The following is a 25,550-nucleotide window of genomic DNA, read 5'->3' on the forward strand; positions in this document are numbered from 1 at the left end:
GCCTCCTAGACTCTGGGCTTCTGCCATCTGTTACTGTAAACATCTCTGTGGCTAACCTGACAGGTAGAAATGGGCTGTTCACTCACTGTATATTTACAACCACACTAGACCTAATGTGTGTGTGTGTGTGTGTGTGTGTGTGTGTGTGTGTGTGTGTGTGTGTGTGTGTGTGTGTGTGTGTGTGTGTGTGTGTGTGTGTGTGTGTGTGTGTGTGTGTGTGTGTGTGTGTGTGTGTGTGTGTGTGTGTGTGTGTGTGTGTGTGTGTGAGATGGCAGGTTTGCATTGATCATGGGTCTTCAACATGGGGTCCGGGACCCCTAGAGGGTCCTCATAGTTACTACAGGGGCAGCACCAAGTCTTTGTGTGATAGGAAGGAATATTATTATTTAACCACAGAAAATACACTGAAACTAAAATCCCACCCCAGCTTTCCGTACAGCTGCAATGTTGGTAAGTTTGACGTTGAATACAATTAGATTCTGTTTGGATGAATGGGCTGCCATTGGAAGTTGCACCTACGTAGGTAGCACCTTGCCATGATCGTAAGATGGCCGCTATTCATACGACCAAAGGGCTGAACAGAAAGAACAAAACATCAAAATAATGTATATACTGTACACTGTGCCTAGTATGAGCCTTCGAAGGCACTAGACATACAGTACATAACACAATGGAGGAAACAAATAAATAAATCGACATTAGCCAACCTCAATGGACCGCACTGATCTAATTGAAAGGGGGAAACTATTCCAGAGACTGGGGGCAGCAGCAGCAAAAGTGCGGTCACCCCGCGGTCATGGATTCAACACATTAACTCATGTACTGCCAGAATAAATAATTTAATTATTCAGCCCTTTCTCGTTTTTCCTTACCTTTCAAGTAGTCAGAGAATATATATATATATATATATATCCAGTATGATATGGACTCTGTTCCACAGATACATTATGTGAAAATAGCCAAACTAAAAGCCTGTAGATCGGCTATTTTCACATACGTTTGCTCTTTCGTAAATATAATTTGACAATTTCACCAGTTAACCGTCGTCTCACGTAAATCTACGTGAATTTGATTGATCCGGCCCAGTGCCGATCCCGTGAATTGGTCTTTTATAGTGCTTTTGATCAATCGAGTGGAGATGCTATACTCACATTAGCGTTGGATTGCTAGCTGGTGAAAGACTGGAGAAATTATTAGGGGACCACTGGGGGTTTTTAGACTGGTGTGTTTGCAATATTGTGATGCAATGTTGGAGCATATCTTTTTAATTAATTTTCTTCTTTTCTCACACAGTACAGTTGACTAAATGAATCCACTGATATCTCTGTATCATTGAAACATTATACAGTATATCTGTGTATCATCTGTCACTGAGTCTCCCATCTGGTTTCTCATCTCAAGTTTCTCATCTTCGTCGCGCTGCCTTCCTCTCTCCGTTTCATCTTTCCCACACATTGTGTGTGTGTGTGTGTGTGTGTGTGTGTGTGTGTGTGTGTGTGTGTGTGTGTGTGTGTGTGTGTGTGTGTGTGTGTGTGTGTGTGTGTGTGTGTGTGTGTGTGTGTGTGTGTGTGTGCGCGCGCATGCTTTCGGGGGGGTCGTGTCCCCTAAGGCTGGATTCCTGTTTTATGCTTATTTGTGTTTCTGGTCACGTCCATGCCACCCCACCCTGTCCTTTTTGCTGTCACTGTCCTCTCTCTCAACCTGTACTGCCAGATTTTGAGAGAGAACCAAGCAACCAGGTCTATGAAAGCAAACCAAAAACACCCGACTAGGCCACATGAGTCCAAAGTCGCTTATAATAAGCAGACTTGGCAACATTGGCTACAACTCTTCTTTTATATTCCACATCACTCTCGTTCCTTTTTTTCAGATAATGTACTTTGGTCCCCCAGCTTCTCATCTATTCTCTCTCTCTCGCTCTCTCTCTCTGTGTGACTTGTGTCTGTGTGTGTCTCTCCCTCCTCTCTCCAGGGTCTACTTCACTGCTCTGACTTCTCTTGTCCTTTGCCAACTGTGTCAGGAGCCACCTCACTAGTCTGTGTTGCCAAAACTGCCTATTATGTGACTTTCTTTTTTTTAGGTGACTTTTTCTGTAAAAGGGGGGGAGCCCAGAAGTAGAGCCCCCCCTCCCCGGCTTGCTTGCTAATATTATTTAAACCAGAGGCTCTACTTCTCGCAAAGTGTGCTTTGTAACACTTGGTTTGTAACATTGCTAGTCTGTAATTATAGCTTCAGCGCAGTTTGTGACTGATGTGATTACACTGTTGAGACATGACACGTTTATGAGGTGAGAAGAGACACTTCCTTCTGCGCGCACTCTCTTCATTATCACTTGCCGTAGGCTTGTTCAGGTGTCAGTGACAGTTTGACTTTCATTTCCTGTTTTCACTTTGAGATATTCACCCGATATTCAAGTCCTATTTCATCACTGTCGGGTGAAAACCTTGTATGTCCAAAACGTTTACTTTCCAGGAAAAGGGAAACAAATAACCCATGTCCCAAATGATGCAATATAGTTATTATTTAGTCACATCTCGACAAGTTGTGAGCTTGTAAATCGGTGAAAACGGGTCCAAGTCCAGAGCCAACTCCGGTCCAGTTTACCACGTCTACACAGTTACATTTCCCACTGCTACCAAAACAACTTCCTTCGCATCTGTGTGTTTGTGTGCGAGTTGTGAACAGGAAGACTGTAAACAAGCGTGCACTGTGTACAGTACAGTACAGTGTCAGTACACGGTCATGTTTATGTTTTATGAGAGGCTAATGACCTTTGTTTAATCCACTTCTACACCAAGGAATGTATCTTTGTGCCTGGTTTAGAGCTGTGGGACTGTCGCTCGGCTCAGGAACCTGCTGTTGCTTGCTTCAGAGGGAAATACAATTCACTATTTAGGCGTTTAGCGGATGCTCTTTTCCAGAGCGTCTTGTATACTCTATCAACTCTTATCAACAAACAAAAAGGTAAATAGACACATCATTTTAGCGTTGGTTGAAGCTAAACATGCTAAAGAAAGACGCTTCTAGGGTTGCGACTATCGATAATTGTATTAGTGATTATTCTACTTTACTTTTTTGATTAATCGGATAATCAAGAATATATTAATGGATCTTTATTATTAGTATTATTGTTAAAATGTACAAGGTCACAAAGTGTCGCATTGCAACACATCGGGATTTCCGATTGACCATTTGCCTTTTTTTGCTTTTCACCTATAATGACAGGCCCAATATGAGAATTGATGATCATTTCAAATGTTCATTAACTTATCAAACTTTATTGTATTTTTTACAAGTGATTTCCGTAAATGGATTTGCTTGATTGACTGTTGCATTTACTTTCCCTCCTCTGCAAAAAGGGGTTTGTCTCCTCAGAGGGCAAATGTCACGTCCTCTCTCTCTCTCCTTCCTCCTCGCCTCTTTGGAGGGCAAATGTCACCCTCTCTCCTCCTCAGAGGACTAATGTCCTCTCCTCTCTCCCTCCCTCTGGTCTCCTCAGAGGACTAATGTCCTCTCCTCTCTCCCTCCCTCTGGTCTCCTCAGAAGACTAATGTCCCCTCCTCTCTCCCTCCCTCTGGTCTCCTCAGAAGACAAATGTCACCCCCAGTGCCCTCATTCCTCCTGTTGCAGCTCAATAACCGAGACCAACAGGGGTGGGAGAAGTACTCGCATTGTTTTACTACTAGGTAGAAGTACAGTATCAATACCACAATCTAGAAATACTCTGTTACAAATAAAACTCTGATATTCAGAATGTCCTTGAGTGGAAATTATAGAGCACCGAAGTCTGACGTCACTTTCAGTGACATGTTCATGTCTTTTTTTATTTGCAGTGAAATCTCCATAGTGGCTGTGCGTCGTTAATGATGTCCATTCATATTTGATACAGCCAGTTTCTGGAGAAAATGGAATTAATGTGGCCGCAAAAGCCTTGAAACTACATATGAAGGCAATGTCGCTGCTAATATACGTCACGCCCAACACATTGCGTTCCTGAGATTCCTCGTTGACGAAAGCTCAGCTGGTGGTGACTCGACTCGTACTAACCACGAAACATTAAATATCAATAAAATAAAAATACGAATAAACGTAATTAACATTCAGTTTCTGTTGTGCGACGGGCAGCTGCAGCCACCCCGCCTACCTGGAAATGTAGTCTCTCGGTTGTTTGACTCATTTCTAACGCTTATTTGGTTACTCTTTGGGTATATTTGTACATTTCCACCTTCAGTCGATGCTTCATATCCATATGAGTGAAAAGGCAGGGGTAATCAGTTTATTTTTCAAACACAGTTCTTATATGAGGCGATCTAATATAATCGCTAATATACTTAGCCTAAGCCTAATTCATGCATTGGCAACAAAACAAAAAAATCTTTAAAAAAAAAAGTGTCATGCAACATTTAGTGTCAAGGAATTATGTCACTGAGAAAGTTTCAGGATTAACCAATTTCAATCTGGGGTTCCTACTAAATATTGTCAAAAATAGCGAATTCTTTGCATTTTCACTTCCCTTCCCTGTAGCCACTATACAGGAAAGGCTGGGGAATGGGGGTCACCTAAATCAGAAGGGTTCATCCTGCAAACTGCCTATTAGCTTACAGTCTTACCAAAGTCTACAAAGTAACTATAGTAAGTAAAGTTTTCAAATAAGAGTAAAAAGCGCAGTATTTCCCTCTGAGATGAAATGTATACATTTAATTTGCCCAAATCAATAATCTGTTGGAATGAAAACCTAGTTGACATGGCATTGTTTTTGTGGCACGAAGGTACAATGAAGGCTTTCCTAAGCCTTAGGAATTGTATTGGACATTGGTGAAATACTCCAGTGAAAGATATAAAGATTTAAGTGCATTTACTTGAGTACATGATGTACTTAGTTACTTTCCACCACCACACTGGGGACCATATAGGTCAAGGTGTTCCATGCCAAGACCATTCATTTTTAATGAGCGCTAACAGGTGCTAAACGAGACAGGCTTTCATAGCAGCCAAATTTATCTTCCTTTTCTCCTGCTCTTTCCCCTTGAAGTAGAAAGGTCATTATAGGAGGACATGTTGGGTGGAAACCTTGTGTGTCCCACAGAAACTGTTCCTTCATTATTATTATTATTTAAAATATGTTTTTATGTAGTGAAAATAGCCAAACGACAAGCTCACAATGCATTGTGACTCGTGAGCTTGTAGATTGACTATTGTCACTACTTTTGCGTGGCACTCTTGTATGATGTAGTAGAAAAATAATAACCATAAATGGTTGAAATATGGACATACAAGGTTTCTGCCCGATGTTGACGATATACGAGTGTGACGTGATGGTGTTTGACAGTACTTTACTTTATCCGGCGGTAATTATGAATGCAGCACATTTAAATGTCACACATCCTTAATGGCTATACCACGACGACATGTGTGTGTGCGCACACACACACACGCAGAAACACACACACACATAACAATAGCACTCACACTAGGACTGGGCAAATAACCGAAAATATGCCGAAACCCACACTTGCAACCACTAACCCACTTAATCTAGCTCGTGTATGTTAATCAATTAATTGAGAATCGGGTGTTGTCTTCTTAATAACTAGATTTCCAGGCCACTACATGGCCTTCAAATCCAGTCCTCTGTTGCGCTGATCAGAGTAATGCTCACCGAGATATTCTCGGTGAGCATTCTATGTGATCTTTTTTGTTTTGTTGACTATTGTCGTGTGTGCCATGTCTGGTGAGGATTGGAGCAACGGTGCGCCTGTGGCCCCTGGTGTGGTCATTATTTGTGGGGGGCAAGGTGGCACAGTCAGTGACATGGAGGGGCACAGTCAATGACACGGGGGGGGGGGGGGGGGGGGGGGGGGGCACGGTGCCACGGTGGCACAGTTTGTAGTGCTGTCGCCTCACAGCTAGAAGGTCCTGGGTTCGATTCCCGCTCGGGACGCTGTGGGTGCTCGCGGCGTGTTTCCTCCTCCGCGTCATCAGTGCCCATACCCGAAGGCGGAGTTTGCATGTTCTCCCCGTGTCCCCTAGGGTAGGTACCCTCACAAAAAACATGCAGTAATCCTGGTCACTAAACTACCTCCCCCTGGCCAGCCGTGGCACCTGATGGAGGGGAAAGGAACTGGTTGGAATAACGTGTTCCTTCCACACGCTACGTCCAACCAGGGAAACTCCCCCCTGTCAGGTGTAAAGGAGCAACTTGGACACTCAGGCATGAAGGAAGCATGAGTTCAAGTCCGTTGCTCTCCCCTTGTCCCCCATATATGGGGACTAGGCTGGTGGAGGGTGTGTAGAGCCCAGGATCACATTAGATGATTGACACAGGTGAAAAATGGGTTACAAAATCGTGGGATAAAAACAAAATGAAAAAAAAAAGATATATAATGATATCAACTGATATATCTCAAACACATTACATCTATGTACATTGTTGGATTAGAAATAATTCTGAAAAAGGGGAGGGGGGGGGGGGGATAAAGAGGGGCGGGCAATCACATTCTCTCCCTTTGACCTGATGACAGTGACAGGTGAATTTTCAGAAGGAAACCAATGATTTGCTTGTGATTTGCATCAAACCCTGAGGATAGCCATGCATGGTTTGACGTACTAGATCTGCACATAATTGAGCCGGACAGCAACTCTACATCTGACCTCACTGACACCAACTCCTGCTTCTCAACTGTGCCGTATTAAGAAGCTCTGTTGTGTCAGCGCGTTCTTGCCCTCAGGCGTCTGGTAGTACTGGTAGTTAAGTCCCATGTGCTCAGTTAAAGTTATGCAACTGTGCTTTTAGGAGAAGAAGGGGTTGTGTACTTTCCTTTGGCATACTGTTGACTGTGTTGAGCCTCTCTTGATGAACTATTACAGACAGTGCAGCTTATTAGAAATCCTCTGGACAGATGTCCCGTTAGTTGGCAGCAGCTGTGTGAAAGTCTTGGTTTAATGACATTTCGGTCGTCCAGGAAGGACGAAATGGTGATGATGAGAAGAGATATAACTTTCCTGCTGAGCCGGAGCATTATGTTTTGCAGCCAAACAGTTTCCCATATACACCCCAATATATCATCTCTGTCGGTGTGGAAAACGCCAAAACAGTATGACGAGCTCAAAACGTGCCGCGCTGTGTTTTTGAGCTGGCAGATCTGCTGCTTTTGATGCTTCCATGTGACGCTGTAGCATGATCAACATAGGGGGTTAATTTACAAAATAAAAAAGTTAAAGCATGGAGATTACAGGTTTCTGCCCGACAGCAACGATATCCATTTCATATCCCCAAAAATGTAACATGAAACATACTCTGTATATTATTGCAAGGTTTGATTGCACTTCCCTGTTTATTGCACATGACCTGCACTCTGAATCAGCAGATGAATAGTGCCACTTGGTACCTCCGGAGTAAGTCTTAACAACACTGTATCCTTTTATTATTATTATATAAAAGAAAAACAATTGTGAAAATAGCCGATGTACGTACAAGCTCACAACTCGTTGCATTGCTTGTGAGAGTGCTATTATCACTACTCCAACTCTTGTATGATGAAGTAGGGCATTCATTTATAGGTGGGGGGGGGCATACAAAATGAAATATAGAGATACAAGCTTTCTGCCAGTTAGCAACGGATATCTTTCTTTAGATATCTTTCTTTAAAAAAAAAAAGTTCATGTAGAAAACAAAGAATTACAAAGTCAAGCACGCAGTCAAAAAACTCTCCACACATCAAATGACTGACGTCACATCTATACAGAAAGTACAATATATGCTTTTAGTGTCACTTTACGCCACGTTTTGAGCTTGCAGACCTGCTACTTTTGATACTTTGTGTGACTCTGTAGTATGATCGAGTAGTTAAAGTAGTTAAAAACGCAAAAAGAGGTTTCCACCCGACCGACGATATACATTTTATATCCCCCAAACATAACTTACAACGTGTATATTGTTGCATGGTTTGATTGCACTTCCCTATGTATTGCACATGACCCGCATGCTTGCTGAATCAGCGGCTTAATCGAATGTGGAAGTTTTTGAAATAGCTGTGTCTATTCCGTCGGGGAGCCTAAAGCACCGTCTGATGCACTCTGCTATCGGATCCTCACGGATCAGGATCCTTTATATGTTGACGGTCCAGCGGATCCTCACGTGTGTTTATTCCTCCTGTTCTGTGTTGCAGAAGAGGAGCTGAGGAAGCTCCGAGAGGAGACCAACATCGACACGCTGAAGCAGGACCTGGAGAGAGAGAGAACCCGGAGGCTGGATCTGGAGCAGAAGATGAACGAAGTGCTGAAAACCCCCAGGTACGTACAGTAAGACCCCCGACACCCCCCCGAGGGGTCCGCTGTCAGCTGCGCTCACTTAGGGCATCGCACTATCAATGGTTGTCCTTATTTCATAAGATTTCATAAGATGCAGACTGTGTGCGTGTGTGCGTGCGTGTGTGTGTGTGTGTGTGTGTGTGTGTGTGTGTGTGTGTGTGTAACTGTCTGTGTGTGTGCGCGTTCGTACTACAGTACTGCTTTGTGTCAGAGAGAATTATAAAAAGAAAAATAAATAAAACATGACTGCCTCATGGGTGTTCTGTTCTTTGTTGAGTCTTTTTCTTTTTTTAACGTTTCTGGCCTCCAATTCTGATATTATTGAGGGCCGTCTTTAATCACAGGACCTCTAACGTTGAGTGGTGAATCGTGATATCCGTCAAATTGTAATTATTCACTTTGTTGCTCGTTTTTTTCTACCTAGCCCCCAAGGAATAAAATACAGGGGAAACACTGTAACGCATAGTATGTGTATGTGATGTGGTCGTCTTCTGCTTTTTGCATGTTTCAGACCTGAAGATTCACCTCTTCTACCCCCCAAATCTGCATCCCCCACCACAGCCAACGGTACAGGTGAGCTGGAGAAACACACTTAGCAACATGGAACCAGGCGTAATTATTTTAAAAATCTTTCCAACATCTTGTCAAAGATTGGGTTGCGTGATGAAGCATCTTTGTTGTGATACCTTTGTTACCGACAATAATCTGTATTAATCCAGCAGCCGACAGGCTTCTTTTGTTTAAAGTGGGAAATTTGGTATGTAGTTTTTTTCCCTACAATGTTGTCTGTATACCCTATTGGCCTGAATGTTGACTGTTTTTTCCAATGGAAATATCCTAAAAAACGGGGCCGTATTATAATCTGACTTTTCATGATTTCTAATCCATTCCAAGCATTAGTTTTGCACAAAAAACACTCCTTGGGCTAAAAACGGCCATAGACACTTGCCCAAATGGGCCCAAAATGTGCTGACCTAGCCGTCATCACAAGAAAAAAATTGTGCAAAACTACTGCTTTGAATGGATTCAGAAATGTTTACATTTTTTTACAAACCCCTATAAAAAACAAATTGCTCAATAGGATTCATGAATGTATGTATTATAGACAATATTTTATGTAAATAAAAATAAAAAACGATATACCAAAGGTCCCACTCCACACCCCCGGCTGCCAGACTATAATGTGGAATGCCAAGGGTGAGCCAGAAAATAGCAGCCAGGAGAATGGGACTAAGTCACTGCCAAAGACACCAAGAGCTGCCAGCCAGCAAACTAGTGCTGGGCATCAGTCACAAGGACGTCCCACATTAACATATGTGGATGTACACAAGAGAAACACAGGGCGCAAAGCACCAACGAGCTGGCCAGATGTATGGAGAACCGGGATGACTGGAAGCGACGATGGAGGGCTGTGTGGACAACCTAGAGTACACACAAAATAATAGAAAATACTCAATAATTAGTGAGATCGATAAAAGCCTGGCTCGATAAGCCTGCTCAATAAGGTGCTCATTATATCAATAAAAATTAACAAGCTCCATTTCTAACGATGACTGTGTCTTTGCCAAACGTAGACACAGATATATATTACTGTTGGCAACAAGAAACACTAAAACTAAGTTCATTTTCTCTATAATTTTGGTTCTTTTCAGTTAGTTTTGTAAGCACACAATGTAGATTCAGTCAGTTATCTTTATTTTATTATAGTTTTTAATTGGTAAAGTTAACGGAAATGTTTTCTTTTTCAATTTTAGTTTGCGTTATTCCGTTAGTTTTAGTCAACTATAACATGTTTGATCGGGACATAATTTGGACGGTGCCTCTTGTGGCTCAAGTCACCTTCACCTTTGTGGTGATCAGTGGCCACTGACATCATTCGAGAAGAACACCCATACATCATTGATGTGAGAACACAGAGTTCCAATGACGCAAAGAAATACAGAAATACAAAAGGAAAGGACATACACAGGAAGACGACAATAACATGGAAAGATAGAGAGAAAATACAATGAAATGCACAAAGAAACAGGCAAAAAGTTCAAAAGATGGAGGAGGCAAGTTCAACGCTCCCAATAACAATCACAAGTTCAGTTAAGATAATTATAGCTTTATATTGAGCAACAACTCATCATTAAGACCTTTAGGGTGAAGAGTGTGTAATGAATACCGGATTGTATAAAACATGTGTTTAGGTCATAAACGCACTTGATGAATTATCGGCATATGTTTTATTTTTGTATTTAACGTATCTCTTGATTTAATTGCTCTGTAAGGAACCAGTGAATTAGATTAGTATACACCCCTCCCCCCCTGCTTTTTCTTTTGGTTTGGTTTTAACACTGCCATGGCAGCGGGTCTCGTTAAAACCGAAAGCATGTTGTCAAACTGCAGCTTGTGGGAAGCAGAGAGATTTCTTATGAATAATGAACAATCCCGGCAGCCTTTTGAAGCACGCTGCATGGCAGTTGTGACAGTTTCTAATTTGCAGAGATGTAGACGGACGTCACCACTTCATGCACCCCAGCCCCACTCTTCTACAGCTCTCTCCGTCTCCTCCTCTTCTCTCTTTCCTTCGCTCACGTCTGCTTTTATGTCTCTATTTCTCTGTTTTGACACTCGTCTCTTTCCTTCACTCACGTTTGTTTTTTTCTTTTCTTTTTTGTATTTCTGTTTACTCTGCAGATTAGTGATTCTCAAATTTTATACTTTTCTCTTGAGGGCCACAATATACATGATAAAACCCCTACGTAACTCTGAGAGTTATTGTTCCCCATTTGTACACTCTCTGACTTAAAGACCTGTAACTCCTCAAGCACCCCTGGGGGTCCATGGTGCACCCCACTTTGACAACCTCGTCCTACGGTATACAGTAGGTGCTAGACAAATCCAGATGCACCGCGGTGGATTCAAACTAGAGATGTCATATCGGGTCATCTCGGTATCGGTGAAAATGCCAGTCTAACCACCGATCCGTCACGGGGGTAAGGGGGTTGGCACTTGGCACTATGGCAGGTAAATAAAATGTTGGGGCATGTGGAGTTTGCTTTGGAGCTGCCCAAACCTGGAAGTGCACATTTGAGTGAGGAGTCTGCTATAAACACAACACGATATAGCTAGATAGCTATAAACACAACAGGACATGGTGTCGGTATTCGGTACCGGCTAACACAGAAATTGTGGTATCTGGATCGGAAACGAATCGGGACATCCCTAATTCCAACCCCTACCCACTTTTTTTTTTTTTTTTCAATAATATTTTTATTGATTTTTACATTTTATGACAATGACAATGCAGTTTGGTGCTTGAAAGTCTAGATGGGTTAACAACCCTATGGTCAAGGTGGTAGCTAACTGAGGGCCAACAAATCTCAAATATGGGTCCCATATTTTATAGAAGGTATCTGTGGTGGAGCGTAGCAGGCAGGTTATACCCACCTTTTCTTGACCTTCAGTTGTAATATGCTTGGCACCAGTTTAAGCACGGCGATAGTTTTGGCATTTTAAATGCTCTTTTATGTGCCTCCCTCATGGGACATAACCTTGTTGTCTGACGTCTTAACCCATTTAGGCCTGACGTCAATATAAATAAAAAAGTCTTCTGAATTATGACCGTTTTCTGAAAAAAACTCATGTTTCTGTATCGGTGGTGCTCAATATTTCATGTCAAGGACCCCAAATATGATATGTAATATGCCTCCGCCCCCAACTGAAAGAGATTTGAGTTAAAAAGCAAAGATTTGAGTTAAAAACGTTCACTCTGAAAGAATATACATTCAAAGATTCGAGCCACATTAAAAAATAGCAGCTCATAGCGCAGCACTCTGTGCCGGGCTATGAGCTTGTAGATCTGCTATTCTTTCAACAGCTAAAGTATAACCTAATGCTTGAAACACCAAAAGGGGTTTCCCGCCCAGTATGGGTTAATTGGACGCGGCGTCACACAGCACAACACTGCTATTTGTGCTGCGGAGGTGCTGCCGCTGTGTTTGCGATGCTCTCTGGGTAATTGGCTCTCTACTAGCAACGGCACACCGCTGAAATATCCTCGCTGTCGGGCGGTGCAATTGAAACCTCTTTTATAATGATAATGATCCTGTAAATTGATTTGTAGAGCGCTTTTCAAAACAAAGTTACAAAGTGCTGCACGAACAAACAAACAAAATAACTTGACCTAGAGGTTAGGTTTTCAAAAGTGACGAAAGCATCCAATCCAATCCAATCCAATCCACTTTATTTATATAGCACGTTTTAAAACTCAGAGTTTACAAAGTGCTGTACAGGAGAAAAATAAAAACAAGTGCACTAAAGCTACCACACAAAAAAAACAACAGCGAGAAAACAAAGTACAAACAGTGACAACAACTGAGACACATTACAGAAAAACAACAGCATCACTAGTTGCTGTGCACTTAGCTCACGTGGTTGTGGATCAGGGGACCCCCCCCCCCCCCAAAGGATTAGCTTCATGTTTTTCTCACTCAACAGAAAACATTCCAACATACAGTATATGTGTATGCAGGGTATCTGCACATTTCACATGACTTTTAAGCCCTTAAAAGAATAAGACCACTACTGTGTAAAAGGTAATCAACAAACTGTACTATATACACACAGAGAGGGGAGTTGCACCACTCAGTTCACACGGGTGTGATTTTTTTTGTCCTACATTAAGATGTTGGATTTGACCTCTTGTGTGCACACAGACAAACAGGAGACGCTGTACGCACGGTCGCACAGATGGTTCTACGAGCGCTTCGGGGCGTACATCGAGGACTTCCGCTTCCAGCCAGAAGAGAGCACTGTGGAGGCCGAGGAGCCACTCAGTGCTAAGAGGTGAGGTGTAATAAACCAGACATTCCCACCCTGTTTTGTATCTTCATGTCGCTGGCTTCCAAAGTAAAAGTACCTCAAAAGCATGCAATACTTGAGTCAGTGGTTCTCAAAGTTGGGTCCGCCACAACCGTGCCGGCACCCTGGGCGCGTTCCTGTGGGTCTGGAAGTTCCGGGGTCCCCCCCACACGGTGTTGCACCACTCAGTTCTCCATTTCTCCATTTCCTGAAAACAAATTCACTTACTTTGTGTGTTCCTGCCCTGTGTGAGTGAGTAGTGTTTGTTTGTTTGTTCGTTCGTTCATTCCAACATCAGCATCATGACATTATTAAATGTACATGACTAGTGGTTACCGGTATATCATCCATTTATTCCAGCATCATTGACGTGAGTAGTGGTTATTACTTAATTCATTCATTTTTACCTCATTCATTCATTCTTCCATCCATCCATCCATCCATCCACCCATCCATCCATCCATCCACCCACCCATCCATTCCAACATCAGCATCATAACATTCTATAGGCTGTATGTGAGTAGTGGTTATTACCTCATCCATTCATTCAGCATCATTATCATCATGACATTCTTGTGTGTGTTCATCTATTCAGATCACCTCAGCATTCCCCCAGTGGAATGCTGGGCCCGTCCTCTGTTCAGGGTGGGAAGAAGCTTGTATATACTTTTTCTTCATTGCTGAGTGGTGCTTACGACTCCTAGATAGATAGAAATAGTGTCATGCAGAATGCAGATGCGTTGTGAGCTTGTATACGTTGACAGTGGTGTGTGTGTGTGTGTGTGTGTGTGTGTGTGTGTGTGTGTGTCAATGCACCCAATGGAGGGTAATTGGAATTATTAGAACGTATGTTCTTTGTTCCCACCGTGGCCTCAAAACTCACCGTTTTGGACATACAAGGTTTCCACTTACGAGAGAGAGAGAGAGAGGAAGAGAGACAGACAGACAGACAGACAGAGAGAGGGGAAGAGAGACAGAGAGAGATAATAAAACCGATGGCTTTGTAATGGGGCGTGCGTGCGTGATTAATATTGTGTTTGACCTCTGGTGGTGTGTCCCATAAACTGCAGTCCTTGAGAGGGATTCCAGGGGCGTTCCCCCAGCAAATGTAGGAGCAGTTTAAATCTATTTTAACTCGAGAGCTTTAATTTGTTTCAATTTGGGGGTCCTTTATTTGAAAACGTTATAAACGTAATATGGAGTGGTTCTCAAACATTTTTATTTTCAAGAGCCCCCAGTTTGATATGCATTACCTCATGGAACCCGCACAGTTCCATTTGTACACACGATTGTTTAGTTTTTTTAATGTTTTTCTATTGGATTTCGCATTCCCCCAATTTCAATGAGCAATACATCATTATGAAAGGTTACATTATGCAGTTTCATAATAATATTATGAAACTGCATAATGTAACCTTTCGTTTTTTTACATATTATGTAAAAAACTGAAAAATTACCATGGCCCCCTTTTCGGCAATATGGTCGTGGGAATTGTGACGTCATCTCCAGTCTCCAACCAGCTGTTTAAAGAGGAGATGCTGTGAAGAGAGCGGCTTTTATGCCGTGACCCTGTCTTATATAGATAAGACAGGGTCACGGCACGCTGCTTGTAGCTATATTTATTGTTTACTAGTAGCGATGAAAGTTGTAGATCCATGCCCCACCCGGCTATGCAATACCCGTTGTACCCGTATGTCAGAGTACCCGTTCCACCCATCTGGCTGTGTACCTTTTTATGCGATGACATCAGGGAAGGACAGTTTTCTACCTCTGGTCTGCTTTGAGGCAGGATTCCAGAGAAGAAGGGAAGATATAACCTCCTCGTTGTCAACCTCTGTAGCAGCGGCCGGCAAACTGTGTTCTTCTGGATCAGGACTGGTGAAGAAACACAGGGAAGGTTGCCGTGTATTAGATTAGTCAGTGGGTGGCTTTTTCACACACCTGACAAAATCTCCTGGGTGGTTTGTTTATTTTTGGATCACGGTTCTCATATGACACGATCTGAGATTTGCCCATGGGGATTCCTGTACAAAAAGAACTCCCCGAGCCGAGACGCAGTGCTGGAGTGACGTCAGAACTGTGGTACTCTATAATGAGTGTTGATATCACAGGTTCAGAGTGGGGCTGTCGCGATAAGGAGTGGATTTGAATACAAATGGCTGAGGATTGTCTCTGTGTGTGTGTGTGTGTATAATCTATGCCGCTCAGTGGCTTCTAGGCCTGCTAGAAGTCTCTTTGCTCTACTTTTACGCTGTGACTGTTATAAGGCTTCTTTTTCTTCTTCTTTTTTTTTTACATTTTATACACCAAGGCAGTGGCTCTCAGTGGGGTTCCAGGGTTGCGGCGGGCCTCCAGCTAAATTTGGAACAGTATTAATCATGTCAAAAGGGTAAACAACAGAGTCATGAAGAGAGCAGGAGAGAGCTAATGTATACTCAATAGCAGACACTGACCTTGACGATTTAGACTGGAAAATAAAATGGAAGAGAGAGAGAGACCGAAAGATGTCCTGTACTTTGTTGCGTGCTATGTGTCGCACACCGAAAATAGCCATGTACAGCTCACAGCGCGTCGCGTCCGTAACGCTTTGTGTGCTTATACATCGGCTATTTTCGACTGAGGAGGCTGAATCTTCCACTCGCCTTCTCTCGTCTGTTATTCAGTCTTCACGGCAAGACACTGAAGACAGTGAGTCACAGTCGCTGCTAAATGAAAACAAGGTCACTGTAGTATGGCGATGGATGGATGGATGGATGGATGGATGGTAGGGCTGTGCTCAACACAATCAAGGCAATATATTGTCCTTGCCGATTACGCCAACAGTTCAGAGACAGTACTGTAGAGAGATACCCAAAGAGATAATTTTAAACCCTCGCTTCCCTTCCACCCAATAGCATTTGTTTTCCACTTCCATTTTAGGAACGGAAGTTCCAAGACGGTGGATTTGAATTCTCCGAAATAGAATCCCTCCGTCCATTTTGCTTTACAGTATATAATGGTTTGGTCATCTTAATATAGCCGAAAACGTGCTCTGAAAATCTAACTGTTCTCTCTTTCTCTCTCTTTTCAGGTTGACGGAAAACATGAGACGACTCAGTAAGTAGTGATCACTTACATCCATATCTGCTTTAACCCATTCAGTACGGGAACCCCTTTTGGTGTTTTAAGCATTGTTATGCTTTAGCTGTTGAAAAATAGCAGATCTACAAGCTCTGTAGGTCTGCTATTTTTTTTTAATCGTGAAAATGTGGCGCAAATCTGAATAATATATATTCTTTCAGAGCGAACGTTTTCAACTCAAATCTTTGCTTCTGGGGGAGTCCCTGGAACTACATATTTTCAGATGGGCGGCCAAATACATATACTTCTATGGGTCCTTGACATGAAATAGTTTGAGAACCACTGACATACATGGAAACAGGTTTTTCAGAAAACTGTCAGGATTTAGAAGGCATTTGTAGAATCGTCCTCGGGTCTAAATGGGTTAAGCACTTAACCCTAGTAGCCCTACATGCTGGGCATGTCATAGTAACGAGCTCAACAATGCATCGTTGGGAGCTTGCAGATCGGCTATATTCTGCAAGATATTCGGTGTAGACTGGAAGGGGAAAAAGGTATTATAGACGAGTGTTTCTGAAATGGGGGTACAGGACAGGCGCCCCTAAGGGTAATGGTAATAGAGGGGGGTAAATGAGAGAAATTGCAAACTGGTGGGGGGGGGGGGGGGGGGGGGGGGGGTATGCATGTTACTGTTGTATACTGTAGATGCAATAAAACATCAAGAAACTGTGTGACCCTGTTGTTTTTACCACATTAAATCCATAACTTCAATAACTGAAGTAGAGTAGAAAGTAATACTTATTTGCCTTTTATGCTGTTTTATTTTGAAGATATTGACATCAAAATTCGCTCAATTCACTGTGAGCTGGGGGGGGGGGGGGTCCCATTTCCAATGTGATTATTTTCGGGGGTCGGGCCTGAGAGGTTTGGGAACCCTTGACCCCATGCATACATACAGGAGTTGTTGACCTTGTCCTAATGTTGGCGACATCACCGTGACCCTCGGTCTCTTTTGTCCTGGTTGCAGAGCGCGGTGCCAAACCTGTCACCAACTTCATGAGGAACCTCTCTGCCTTATCCAGCTGGCACTCGGTGTACACGTCTGCCATCGCCTTCATCGTGAGTACACACACACACACACACACACACACACACACACACTAGAGATACAGTAGTAATCGTTCATCAGGATCGGCCAATATTTCCAGAGACACTTGAACCCGAGCATCCATATTCTGGTGGGAGGACTCGTCAAAATCTACAAGTTCGTACAGTAAATCATCTATTTTTGCCGAACAGACTTGGTGTAGACCGCAGGAAAAAACAGCAACAACATTCATTTTGATGTGAAGCTGAAAAAAGTGTTTTGTGATGATCAATGTTTTCTAGGGAAGCTTTTTCAAAAGGCTCTGCCTGAATGTAGTGGTGTTCCATAAGACTAATAAGTCAGGTATAAGAATGCACAGGTTTTTAATTTTATTTATTTATGCATCTGCACCCACAATCACAGTTATATAACTGTATTACATCAGTGCTTCTCAAATCTCTAAAATTTAAATACAGCGTATATTTGTCCGTGGACCCCCTATCTGAAAATTATTTGTGCCAGGCAGGGACAGATTGATGAAAGAAGATTCATGTAAAAGATGATAAAAATGTTTGTGACTGGATTGTAGAACCAACGTATTACACAGCGTTGTTGAATGATTTGTTCAATCACTGAATTCACCGGTCTGTATATTCTTTTCAAATAATGACCGCGGGAACTTAACCCTCTAGCACCCAGAGTTGCTTTTTAGCTACAATTTTATTTTAATTAATTACTAAATTATTATTTTTTTTTTCTGTTCTTTTTTCACCTAAATGTCATCAGTGATGTTCATTGCAATGCCATTTCAATGCCATTAGTCATGATATTTGCATATAAATACCCCCCACAGAGGCTGAAATTCACACAAATAAAAAAATGTTGGACTCTGTGCAATTTTGAACATTTTTTAACCTAAAACTTTTGACCTTTACCCTAATAAAAGTAGGTAAAATAATTGTAATATATGTTTTTTTGTGATCATTAGAATGTCTAGAACATGTTTTATTCATTATTGTGAAAGATATCCCCCAAATGTAAATTATTAATTTATTATATTATTATATAATTATTATATAATTATTATAAATTTTTCATCAAACTTTTTTTTTTTTTTTTTTTTAACATATTTTTTAGTGTCAGTGCTTGTAGTACAAAGTAGTAGTAAGGTTGAAATCTATTTTTTGCAAGTAGAAATTAATGCGGGTGTTAGAGGGTTAACAGGCCGCTGTCTAATCAAAGACCTGATATGAGGACCTGGCTCATATCGATCTGCGTTGTTTCTGCCGTATCCAACTTGTCAGCCATGTAAACTACACGTCAATTACAACTAAACGGTACACTCAAGAATGTTTTGAAAATATTTGAGGTGAGAAATGGACAGAATATTGATTCTGTAATAGTCGACACTTACCGTTGTTTTTTTTTCGGTAAGTGTCTGTAAGTTGTGTCAGTAAGTGTCTATCGGGAAGGCGGTCACGTTGCACTGCGTGGACGCACCTGGCATAAAATGAAAAATTTATTTATTTAGTAGCCATGTAATAAGCGGCATAATCGGTTGTGGGAGAAATAAAGCCCTTCGGGGGTATTTAAAGGGTTTATTTGGTTTCTCAACAATGACCTGCTCCCCATTGATTACCTTGCATAACAGGTTTAAGGTAATCCCCACTGGAAAATAGTATCCAGTCTTTCAATATTGTACATCACTAACAAACACACACACACACACACACACACACACCTGTGTTTTACTATACTTGTGAAGACTAGCTGAAAATTCTGGCTGAAAAGTAGCTGAAAAATACAAGCTCTGTTATTTCCCTTGTTATTTCCCTTCCCGTGTGACGCTGACACGCAAGTATAAAAAAGGCATAAATACAACCCTAACCTCTAAACCTCTGTCTAATCCAGGGGGGGCAGTGAAGCCAATAGTGTCTGAAGCCAGTAGGAAATCCTGACATCCTGAAAGTTCATATAATGGCCTGTTGTGGTGCTGTCATTGGGCCCAAAAAACCCCATAGCTCCATAGAGGCCCATGCATTTTGGCCGCCCAACTTCACCTAGACTGTATTACCTTAATAAACATGGTCATGAATACTTTCTGCTTCCAGTTACTAGTTTAAAGTCTCATTTCTCATGTCATAATATTCTTTTTGGAAAATTACCATAAAGTCGAGTATGTTCTGAGGGGCATGGCTACCTTTACAGTCTATGATCGGGATCCACCCCCGCTCGAAAATCTAAATAAAAACCAACGAAGAAGAAGGGGGGAAGTCCTGCCTCGTTGTCTGGGCCAGTCTATGGTCTAATCCTAACCATAACCTCAACCTGCATCTTTTCCCAATTTCTTTATTTCTAAAAAATATTTTTAAACCATAAAACCAGGATAATTGTAAACACATTTATTTCTCGAATTTTACTACAGTTGTTTGGACTGCACACACGCGCGCGCGCGCGCACACACACACACACAAAACTGACTCACCTATTCAGTCATTCAGTTGCACAACACCAGATACAGCATGTAAGTAAAACAAGCATGGAGATGATTTCATGGAATTTGGGGGGAGCTCACGTTGTGTAAACAGTGAAACGCGCAACGTTTCAACACAGTTCATGAGATAAACCACTGTTAAACATTGTAACGTCTACTCAGACTTTTTGTGAACACCCTGGACCCTGAAACTAAATAAAAACTACGCTATGATGACTAAAACTAAGACTAAATATATTGACAATTTCGTCAACAAATAAAAACTAGACTGAAATGTTAGGAAGGAACTAGTGGACAAGAGATCCAGTATAAGTCATTTTACACTTGGTTGCATGCTGAAAATAGCAGATCTACAAGCTCGCGCTGCGACGCGTTGTGAGCTTGTAGATCTGCTATTTTCAGCAAATGTAAAAAACGGTCATTAAGGCGGCATCAAGGCCCCCCAAAATACATTTTAGTCTACTAAATCACCTGTAGATTTATGATATTTATGATCTTATGATACTTAGACTTTAAACATTCCAGGTGACTACTAAATGAAAACTATTCAAGAGACTATGACTAAAACTAAAATCTAAATTTGCTGCCAAAAACAACACTGCTTGATTTAGTATTTAGATATTTGCTATTACACGTCCTTTGTTCAGCTGATGGATGTTGTCCTTCTAATGTGTCAGGGGGTCTGTGTTTTTTTATATTACTCTTTCATTCATGTTTTTATATTTTTGTGGGGGAAATGAAAAAATTAAAAACTAAATGCAAAAACAAAACCCCCTCATGCATTAGGACATCCAATGACGTGTATTTTCAATGAATCTGAAAAAATAAAATCATCAGTAATCCATCGGCATCGGAAACCCCAAACAAAATGTGTGGCATCCGGTCCGGGCTCTAATTACTAAGACGTTTCCGGAAATCTCCACGAGGCTTTGTGGAAAGACCTCATGGAAAACGTCTTTAAGAGCTATTTTCCACTGACGTGCGCACAGCTGGAGGCCCGCCAGGGACAAACTGACGTGTTTGAGTTGCAGCGGGAATAGGCTCATGACAACAAATAAACACAAACAAAACAGCACACACACACACACACACACACACTCACACACAACAAGCACTACACTCACTCACTCACTCACACTCTCTCTCTCACACACCCACTTAAAGTCTCTGTCGGGTGGAAACCTGTTATGTCCGAAACTGTTACTTTTCAGGATTTTCTTTTGTAACACACACACACAGGCTTCACACTCACTCACACCCACGTATGCACTCAGGCATGCGTGCAAGCACGCTCATATACACAGCCTATTATCCCTGTTACTCCCAAGAGGAGGATCTATTCTACATTGTCGGCTCTGTTGGTTGGAATCTTATTGTACTTAAGTGCAATTTGTAGGTACTTATTTTGTTCTTAGTGCTTTCATTTTATATAAAACAAATTTAAATGTTCAAAGATAGCAGATGTACGAGCTCGCAGTGCACGAAGTGACACGCTGTGAGCTTGTTGTATACCCTGTTATTTTTGAATAGCCAATGTATAACATATGGATAAAGTGTTAAAATATAGGGGGCAGGTGGCACAGTCGGTAGTGCTGTCGCCTCACAGCTAGAAGGTCCTGGTTTCGTTTCCACAGCTGGGCACACTGTGGGCGCTGGGGGCGTGTTCCTGTCATCAGTGCCCATACCCGAGGCGGGGTTGGCGAAAGGGCCTTTCTTTGTGGAGTTTGCATGTTCTCCCCGTGTCCCCTAGGGTAGGTACGCTCACAAAAACATGCCGTAATCCTGGAAAAAGGAACTGGTCGGAAATAACGTGTTCCTTCCACACGCTATGTCCGGCCGGGGAAACTCCCCCCTGTCGGGTGAAAAGAAGCAGCTTGGACTCCTCATGCATAGTAGGAAGCATGAGGTCAGTCCGCTGCCCTCCCCATGTTGGCAGAGGAAGTGTAGCCCCCAGGATTACATTAGATAGTTGACACTGGGTGAAATAACGGGTAGTATTTTTACTATTTAAAAAAGTGTTAAAATATACACACTATTTCCATTTTCAGATACTTTACAAATGTGATTACTTTTACTTTTTTGACCATTAATGCAAAGATTATTTTTCCCCCATCTGACTTGGGTGTCCAAAAATGGAATTAGGAGGTTTGACTGACAGTTTGAGGATCCAGTCGAGTTAGGAGTCAGAACAGAAGCCCTCTTTATTATTATTATTTATATTTTCAATAGTTCAATATTTGTAAAACACACACACACAGACCTAAAGGGTGTTTAATAGCACTGATTTATTAAGAAAAGTCAATATTGTTGGTACTTTTACTAAAAACAAACCCTACTGGTAAGAACTTATTGTTTTCACACCACAAACCCACATCACCAGCACTCAGTGTGCCCTCTTGTGGTCATACGGTGTAACTGTGTCGTTTAGATCACAGTAATCACACAGCACAGTGCCTCTCCTCCCATCTCCCCTTGCTCTCTCTCTATTTATAGAAGCATCCTCTCCTGCTCGCTGAAAGCATCTCGGCATCCATTATTCACTGTAGTGACTTCTGCTTGTTAGCTCAGACACAAACACTACGGGGAAATGTTCATACTTCATAGAAGGAGATGGTTGATATAAAGACTGCCCATTAGTGCCCGGCATTAACACAGGATTACTGACATACAGTACAGGCAGACGCATGCGAGCGCGCGCACACACACACACACACACACACACACACACACACACACACACACACACACACAGCATTATATATACAATGAACGGTGTATGTGCATTGTTGCTGCTGAGTGGAAACCTCAATATGTCCAAAAACAGTGAATCGAATAAAAATAAAAATAGCAGATCTGCCATCTCGAGTCACAGCATGTTTTAAGCTTGTAGATCTGCTAAAAAAATTTATACTTCTGTGTGACACTGTTAGTTTGATGACATAGGGCATTAAGTTAGAAAACTAACTGCCCGACAGCGACAACATCAGCATCACACCATCAGCATTTATCAGAAGCTGCTATTGTGGTATTGCTACGGTGCTTCTTCCAACACTGTGTAAAATGATTCATTCACTGGATAAATGTAAACGGGGTGTCTCTCTCTCTCTCTCTCTCTCTCTCTCTCTCTCTCTCTCTGTCTCTCTCTCTCTCTCTCTCTCTCTCTCTCTCTCTCTCTCTGTCTCTCTCTCTCTCTCTCTCTCTGTCTCTCTCTCTCTCTCTCTGTCTCTGTCTCTGTCTCTGTCTCTGTCTCTGTCTCTGTCTCTGTCTCTGTCTCTCTCTCTCTCTCTCTCTCTCTCTCTCTCTCTCTCTCTCTCTCTCTCTCTCTCTCTCTCTCTCTCTCTCTCTCTCTCTCTCTGTCTGTGTGTGTTTTCCACAGATCTACATGTATGCCGCCTGGCACGGCTGGGCCATCCCCATGTTCCTGTTCCTCGCCATCCTGAGGCTCTCCTTGAATTACCTCATAGCAAAGTAACACATTTATACACTGTATTACCTCATAGCAAAGTAACACATTTATACACTGTATTACCTCATAGCAAGGTCACACATACACTGTATTACCTCATAGCAAGGTGACATATATATACACTGTATTACCTCACATCAAGGTGACACATATATACACTGTATTACCTCATAGCAAAGTAACACATATATACACTGTATTTCCTCATAGCAAGGTGACACTAATATACACTGTATTTCCTCATAGCAAGGTGACACATATATACACTGTATTTCCTCATAGCAAGGTGACATATATACACTGTATTTCCTCATAGCAAGGTAACATATATACACTGTATTTCCTCATAGCAAGGTGACAGACACATACACTTCATTTCAGATCACACTCACCTTTATTTACCAGTGTGGATTTAGCCGACTATTCATTATATATATTTTTATATATAATTGTTTGTTTTAACATAATTTACAATAATTTGGAGAACATTTTTTTTATATATATATATTATCTTTTGAAATATATACAGTATATATTTTTAAATGTAGGTAAAATAAATGGGATTTGTTACTCGAGTCGTGACTCGTGACCCATAATAATTGGTCCCGAGTCCCGACCCACTGTTTGGTAAACAGCGATCTCTACAGTAAGCAGTGAGTGTGAACTGTGAAGCCCTAACTAGCATTATGACATTGTTTTCTTCCTTCTGGTGCTTTTCAGAGGCTGGAGGATTCAGTGGAGTATAGTGCCTGAAGTCTCAGAGCCTATGGTGAGAGCAGTACTTTAGCTGCAGTCTTTCAATGAATAAAATATTATTTTAACCAATCTGTATGATGGAATATATAAACTCAGCAAAACAAAAGTTTGGAAACTTTACTTTGGTCCATTATTTCTCCACTTTAATAATACCAAGTGGTATTGTATGTTATATCATTTTAATCGTTGATTAGTCATCTTTACAACGAGGCATAGATTGTAAGGATTCGATTGGGTGTGATTGAGCAAAACAGCTAAACGTGTGGGTAGCGCCTGGGGTCAATCTGTATGTGCTGTATGTGCCAGAGTGACCAACAGAACCACGTTGGATGACTTGCAACAAAACAGGGTTGAGGAATGGGATGCCATCCCACAGCAAAATGTGCAGGCTAGGTTTGGTGGCAAAGCTGTTGCAGGTGCTTTTGGATCTTCCATCCGCTATACTGAGTTCCCTAACACTGTAAAAAGTGTAAAAATGCCGTACCTGTGTTTTCTTTCCTCCTTATTACTGTGTGAGAGTAGAGTGCAATCATCCAATCCACTAAGCAACTCAAAGCAAGGGTGAATAGTACCAACCACATTATTTGGAGGCACTACTCACATGATTAGCTGTGTTGCTCAACACCCGATCCTTACAATCTATACATCGTTGTAAAGGTGAATAATCAACGATTAAAATAATATTGGTATTATTAAAGTGGAGAAATAATGAACCGAAGTTAAGTTCTCCAACCTCAATCTGCCCTGCATCACACACGCCTAACAATCATCTTAATTAAATGTATTTGCGTCAAAAACAACTCAGTGAAATGCATGTTGGGCCGGACACTGATTAATACTGGGACACAGTTTTCCGCGCAACATCCCCCATGCTTATCTGTCGGGGACTCGGGGTGGCCAAATGGACTAATGGAGACGTTTTCTTAACCGCCTACCGTTAGCACGCAACAACAACAGGGTTTAACTCCACCCGGACGGGGCATTGCCTTGGCAACAGTTACAATACTGTGCACTTTTATATCTGTTGGATCATAACATATGAATACTATAATCCGGGGAAGACAGATCCCGTGCCGTCGGAACAACACAATGACAAAAATACATAGACAGATGCAATCACCAACGCTGGCTCAGTAGCTCACGAACGACACATTCCGAAATCACACAAAACATCTCATTCTTAACCTGATTATATAAAGAACAAAAACAAACTACCGGTACAACTTGCTTTGCAGCCCAAAAAGCCAACCTCCGCGTTCACCGTTTAATAGCTTATATAATGTGTATGTATTACATCACATTACCCACACTGAACATCATTTGCTGTTCATATATTCAGAACGGGTAAGGACTAGTAGTTCAAAAATGACTTGTTTTCTATCGCATTCCTAAGCCAATAATTTGATGATCGGCAGGAGTCGGGTCTCAAAGACACTCGAGTCTCCATCAAATGATTGGCTCAGGAATGTGACAAAACCAAAAGAGAATCTCCATGAATTCAAGGCTTCATGGGGTTGATAGAAAATAAA

At 41.8% G+C, this 25,550-nt stretch overlaps 1 protein-coding gene across 3 annotated transcripts in view; it reads left to right on the top strand.

Annotated features, from left to right (window-relative positions):
- LOC308314150 (GRAM domain-containing protein 4-like) overlaps positions 1-25,550 on the top strand; it is a 99,783-nt gene that overhangs the window by 57,929 nt on the left and 16,304 nt on the right. For all 3 annotated transcript variants that reach the window (XM_080761592.1, XM_080761593.1, XM_080761594.1), the window contains 7 exons: positions 8,169-8,292; positions 8,822-8,883; positions 13,014-13,143; positions 16,229-16,254; positions 17,246-17,337; positions 23,176-23,267; positions 23,986-24,034. In XM_080761592.1, the coding sequence (XP_080617718.1) occupies positions 8,169-8,292; positions 8,822-8,883; positions 13,014-13,143; positions 16,229-16,254; positions 17,246-17,337; positions 23,176-23,267; positions 23,986-24,034 (575 nt within the window). The remainder of the gene's footprint in view (positions 1-8,168; positions 8,293-8,821; positions 8,884-13,013; positions 13,144-16,228; positions 16,255-17,245; positions 17,338-23,175; positions 23,268-23,985; positions 24,035-25,550) is intronic.

The sequence above is a fragment of the Protomyctophum bolini genome, assembly GCF_963924005.1.
Source record: "Protomyctophum bolini genome assembly, chromosome: 4".
In the NCBI taxonomy this organism is placed as follows: Eukaryota; Metazoa; Chordata; class Actinopteri; order Myctophiformes; family Myctophidae; genus Protomyctophum; species Protomyctophum bolini.